Here is a 6000-nt window from a genome sequence, read left to right on the forward strand (position 1 = left end):
TTTAGCTCTTTGTTTGACTGTCTATTTAGGTAGTGTTTGGTTCCAGAGTCTATTTGGATGGAATGGCTCCGTTCCAGATTCTAAGAACAGAATGGCTCCGTTCTGTGTTTGACAGTTAGAACAGAGTCACTCTATTTTTTTGTTTGGTTCTAGAATGAAGTAGAATGGAACAACCCATTCTGTGTTCAATTATAGAGTGGATAGAATAGATCTTCTCCATATATATACACAAAAATAATAATATTACTAATTCAAACAAAAAATAATATAATTACAATACGTATATGGTTTTCACGGTCATAAATGTGGAGATAAAAAAATTATAATACTTTAAGCTATTAAAGACTAATGAGTAATGACTAGATTTGACAGAACAGCCCGCACGATTTACATAGTTTAGAACAGAGACGCTACGACGGGAGGGGAGAGAACAGGGGCACAGCCCCACGCTGCGACTGGAGAACTCGAGCGTATAGGTTCGAGTGTTTTTCTGGAGCCCAGAGATGCAGTATATTGAATGAATATTCTCTTTTTGGAGCCTATCGATTCTACGTAGAATCAAACCAAACACGCTATATACTATAATAGAGTGGCTCCATGACCCTATACTCTGGATCCAAACGCTACCTTATATCCAACAGACTATTTATCTAGTTTTACTAATCAGATGGCTAGCTAAATTTAGCTAGTGAGAGCTAATTTAGATAATCAGATAGCTTAACGAGTCAGATAGCTAGTCTGTTACAGAGTTATTTTGTTGTTGAATAGTCAATATTTGGCTTAACGAGCTATTTAACTAGTTTTTTAAGATGCTCTTAAGGATTAGTTTGGAAGAAAGGGTGCTAAAACAAGGGAGCGAAAACCTCCCATTTTAAACTAAATTTTTTATTTAAATAGAATTGCTATGGATTGCTCATCGTAGGAAAAGACAGGGATCCTACGGGCACGGGGCAGATCTTTCAACAAATCAGCGTTATCATAGAAAAAATTCACTTCAGCATTCGAACCAAATTTAGATATATTCAAATATTATGCAACCAATGAAACAATCGTCAAAGTCATGAGCCGCCAATAACCGGTTTGATGTATAGCATATAGAAATTGTTTCCTACGATAAAAACCGGCAGTCTGTAATTAAATTATGTATCGTGTATGCTTTCAATATCTCCCTATACTGGATCACAACAACCCGGTTCAAAACTTCAATGCAGCAATCTGTCAACTTTGGAGGTACAATGGTGGAACAGATGAAACATTGTTGCTTGATGCTTCGCCTAATCTCAATTCCAATCAATGGCGTTCTTCAGCAAACTGGATCTGTTCAAGTGGTGTAAACTGGGCAGTGCTCCTGTTCCTAGAAAATCGGTAGCCCACAAAGATGGACATGCAAATGGCTACCACTGAAAGAAGTAAAGCAAAGCCAGTTGCAGCATCCCAAGAGCGATTAGGAGCTGGACGGTAATACGTAGCTTCGGACGAAGGTTGTATATCCAAAACCAACCAGTTGCAGCTGGCTGAGTAATGATCGGAGTTGCTCCATGCTTTGCCATCGTCTGGGTACCACAAGGCTACGGACATATTGCTGGGACGTCCTATTGTGAATTGTGCATCCTGCATCACCAAAAGAGCATTTGATTACTGTATTTGGTTAGGGTAAATACAGTAAAACATAAAACTTCAAGCAGGTTAAATTGACATAGAAGGTTTCATATCAGTCAGTTCACATTTTTTAAATAGGTACGCATACAGATCGGCCCATCATAAGTACAGATGAGGTAGATTTGTCAAAGGTTCAAAGCATACTAGGCACAAGATGCATGTGGCCTGTGGAAGATATGTATGTCTCTCGAGCGTATAAAAAGCAAAAATCTGACTACTGGACCAGTTCAAGTCCTGAAGGAGATACGGTACAAGACCGGGTATCTCTTGCAAAACACGGGATGAAGTTCTACTCGGTTTCGATCTCTGTTCGATTTGTACTCAGATTGTAACCTGATGAAATCTGCATCACATAAATGACTTGTAACTCTAGCCCCTATAAATAGAGCTAGGAACCCTCCATAGAAAATTGCGGATACACCCAAGGCATCATCTGAAGAAATCTAAAAACAGACACATCTAGAGACAACTAGCAAAGTGTCCATATGTTGGTGAGGTTTCCATCTATGTTTTGAGTATATAGTATAAAACACAAAGATATGTGTGTTTTGTTGATTAAGTGTGTGTGAATGTGGGTTTGGAGCAAACAACCATGGTTCAAATCCTCATTTGTACACAATAGTTTTTTTACCATTTAAATGTGGGGGATGGACCATCCCGGAAGTTGTCCCCTCTGCAGTCAGGACAATGAGACAGTTCAACATCTCCTGGTCGGTTGTGTTTTTGCTAGGCAAGTTTGGTTTTCTATCTTGGAGATGGTTGGTCTCCAATTTTTCTCCACATCTCCAGATGTGACAGTTTTTCAAGATTGGTGGTGTACAACTGTGTCTTCTGCCAATAGAAAATCATTTAATTCATTGGTTCTGTTGGTGGCTTGGTGGTTGTGGAAGCACCAGATTTAATTCATTAGATTTTGGTTGTCGTAAGGTGGTTCTCTATATCTCGATCTATGTAAGGCATGTATCTTTCTCCTAATTAATATAATGATATGTAGCTCCCATGCGTGTTCGACAAAAAAACATGATAGTACAGACACTCATACTAAAAAAAACTCGACCTGCGGAGGGTAAGACACCCTCAGGCATTGTATTAAGAAGAAGACCTCCTCACACGGGTCGAGAAAACCCCCCCGAACCCCTGCCCCATTCATACACAACGACACCGTAGCCCATGTGAGAACGACCTCGGCCGGGGGCCGGGCTTTAGGCCTGTGCTTTGTCGTAGGATAGACGAGGGGTTTTTTTAATCACAGCCTAAAATTCGCTCTCACGGGAAGTCAAACCTAGAACCTGAGGAGTGCTACTCAGACCATCTAACCAACTCGGCTAGAGCCTAGAGGCCCTTTCACCAGACACTCATACTACAATATCTTGAATGTAATGTGTTAGTGGATAAGTACCTGCTGAAATTGATCCATTGTTCTTAAGGGTCTTGAAAACTCAAAATAATATGTACCCTTCTCATCTTGTTGTCCATAAGGATTATCGTCATCAACAAAGCCTGGGAGAAGATTTCAAAAAAACATTAGACAATAAATTTTAACTTACATGTATTTGCCATATGGTGAACATTCAATTAAGGTATACTGATGACTAGCCAGGTTAAGAGAGCTTATGTTTCCATATTATTGCAGTGGAAGTCCATTGCTTTTTAAAATAAATATATATACGCAGTTGGAGATAAGGGGCATTAAGAAGAATAAAGCATGCAAACTCAAGTTGTCAACTCTCAGAAGCTGATCTCCATATGCTATATTCTTTAGAATTCATAACCAAACCAAGTACGAAGTAAAGATAAAAGAGAAACGAGTCTGATGGTATACCTGAATGGAAGGTCAATGAACTGTGCCACCAAGCCCCATGCCAATCATTTTGAGCATTTGAATTGTTCTCTGAAACAATTTTTGTCCCAAAACAAAGTTCAATAAAAAAAGGTAGTAGGAAAATAACCAAACATATAATCCATACATGATGGTTTCTAAATTTTATAAGCATGTTTACCTTTAGGGCCCACTCCATCGAGGTATCGGCAATGTGGATTCCATGCATAGACATCAACAAGGTGACCAAATCTAAATAAAGAGATACTCTAACCATAAGTTTCTACAATACATAAGTACGCGATCATCATGCAACAAAATAGAACATAGTTACCTGTCGTTTCCATTCCCAGCTGCATTGTCTATGTGATTGCCACCGTAAAGTCGTCCAGGGATAGCATTTCCAATTGAGAAGTGCATAATGTCAACCTCATGACCTCTACAACTTTTACTTGTGCATGAACCTGGCATATCTTTGCATCCTCCCATCTAAAAATGCCAAACAATGTTCAGCATACATTATAAAATGACCAAAAATAAAGAGTGCAAAAGGCATTGTCCAGAAATACAAAAAGGAGCTAGTATATATAATGATTAAAAAACTCAATGCATGCATGAAATTACACTTGTAATGGTTCATAGCTGGAAGCAACCAAACTTACATTGTAAAATGTGGCTTTCTCTCCAACTTGGAACATCAGAGCAACAGAAGGGCATTTGTTACTTTCCCTGTGTTGATGAACAGGTGAACCAAAACACAGGTTACTAGATACAGAGCTATATGTTTAAATTAATGGTGGAAGGCTAAAATCCATTTGAGAATGAAATCGTTCTCATAAGGCATGATCAATCAAATTAAACCAGCAACATGTCGTAAAGAAGACAAAGGCAATGAGTGGGGTTGTCATGCCAAGGTATAGTCAATCCAGTTAAAACACCATCATGCCTTAAAGAATACCAACATAATAAGAAAAGCTACATTGATCCTAGTACTATTTAACAGAGCAGTCAAGAACCATGTATAAATCTATAGGCCTCATCAACTGACAATGTCGAAGCTAAAGGACAAACAGATCGTGATGGATTTGTGCATTAAAACAATATAGGAGTAGCTGATTGGTTATCCAACGTCTCTGAACTAAAAGAGTGGCCATAAAGAGCACTACAACCTCCACTATCGTTCTATCCGCACTGGTGCAGATGTAGTGACACAGAAAGAAGGCGAAAGTACCCTTTAGTGTAAGCGTAAGCCCCATCAACCTGAAGCAAGAAGAAGACGTTGACGCCATCATGCACAGCCTGTACAGTCAACTTCCAAAGTTAATAAAGCACCACTTCGGAGACACCAAGGTTTCAAAGTTAGTAGAAAACTGAACTCGAACATCTAGCTAGCTTATTCCAGATAAATCTAATATTTTGCTTCTCCAAACAGAAAAATGCTAAAAGTCCATGATTCGGCTTATCGAACCCCATTTCGACAACACGCGCAGTTCTGAATCTAATTCCGATCAGCCTAACTTGTCGTGATCCACCTGTTTCGCTATGGGGGAGAGTAAGACAGAGAAAGAAAAGACGAAGAAGAGAGCGTGGAAGAGACGAACCTTTACGGCGATCTTGCCGCCGGAGTAGGCCTTATCATCGTCTGGATCTAGAGCCGGCAGCAGCGCGAACTCCGAGGCCTCCACGCTCTCCCAGTCCTCGTTGTGCCCGTCCACGGTCACCTCACCGGGGCGGAACTCCGCAAGCACGTGCTCGCTGCCTCCGGCGCAGGTGGGCGCCTCACCATGGTGCTCGTGCGCGGTGGTGGCGACTACTAGGGTCGCCCCGGCGAACAGGATGACGAGTAGCCTCGTCATGCAGATCGAGGCTTCGTGGTCGACCGGAGCCACCCTGTTGGAAACTCGGAGGCTATTTCCGTCGTCGGGGATGCAAGAGCCTAGAGAAGTCAAGATCGGTCAGGTCAACCTAGCCAACGCGGCGGCGGCGGCGGCGGCGGCGTGGAGAACGAGGAGGCGTCCGTCGCCGGCCTGGTTTGGGCGAATTTTCGCTTCAAACCCGTGAACAGCAGGAGTTGACGAGTACCCCTGTGAACCACCTAGCATTCAGCTTTTGACAGCCACGTTGAACCAATTTATTAAAAAAAACTCTTTATACGAATGCGAAAAAGGCAGATAACTACTCCACGAGGCTGTAGTTATACGAGTAATTTCTATTATCTATTAAGTCAATAATATAGATTCTAGGCACAACTATGCCCCACTCTAGCCCCGCACTAGTCCTTTGCGTGTCGCTGCCCTCCACCCAGCCCCGAGATTGTCACGGAATCCGCTGTCTCGCCCGATCGTCCCGCTCGCAATACGCCCACGGAACGTGCTTCGCCAGCCCTACCGCCACGTAGTCCTTTTCCCGGCCTCCCCCTCTCATCGCGCCCTCGCTGTCGCCCGTGCTCCCGATCGTCGTCCCCGCTTGCGGAAATCTCGCCCACCCGCTTGTCCAGCTTGCAACAAGCTCGTGGTTAGGGT

The 6000-nt window shown here is 42.3% G+C and overlaps 1 protein-coding gene across 1 annotated transcript; it reads right to left on the reverse strand.

The window, feature by feature from the left end:
- Positions 1-1063: 1063 nt before the first annotated feature.
- On the reverse strand, positions 1064-5538 carry LOC100273099 (uncharacterized). The gene is made up of 8 exons (NM_001147548.1): positions 5080-5538; positions 4710-4777; positions 4141-4207; positions 3813-3967; positions 3660-3730; positions 3482-3550; positions 3059-3159; positions 1064-1611 (listed from the first exon to the last, which is right to left on the reverse strand). The coding sequence occupies exons 1-8, from the start codon at positions 5332-5334 to the stop codon at positions 1291-1293; spliced, it is 1107 nt and encodes a 368-aa protein (NP_001141020.1). The 5' UTR covers positions 5335-5538; the 3' UTR covers positions 1064-1290.
- Between the last annotated feature and the right edge of the window lie 462 nt (positions 5539-6000).

Source organism: Zea mays, chromosome 1, assembly GCF_902167145.1.
Source record: "Zea mays cultivar B73 chromosome 1, Zm-B73-REFERENCE-NAM-5.0, whole genome shotgun sequence".
Taxonomy (NCBI): domain Eukaryota; kingdom Viridiplantae; phylum Streptophyta; class Magnoliopsida; order Poales; family Poaceae; genus Zea; species Zea mays.

Bases quoted from the DNA above. Each gene is read 5' to 3' on its own strand.
- LOC100273099 (NM_001147548.1), bottom strand. From the start codon at position 5,334: ATGACGAGGCTACTCGTCATCCTGTTCGCCGGGGCGACCCTAGTAGTC. The intron at 4,778-5,079 runs GTTCGTCTCTTC...TTGACTGTACAG, and splicing joins GCGGCAAGATCGCCGTAAAG to GCTGTGCATGATGGCGTCAA. The intron at 3,551-3,659 runs GTAAACATGCTT...AAATTGTTTCAG, and splicing joins CGATGGAGTGGGCCCTAAAG to AGAACAATTCAAATGCTCAA.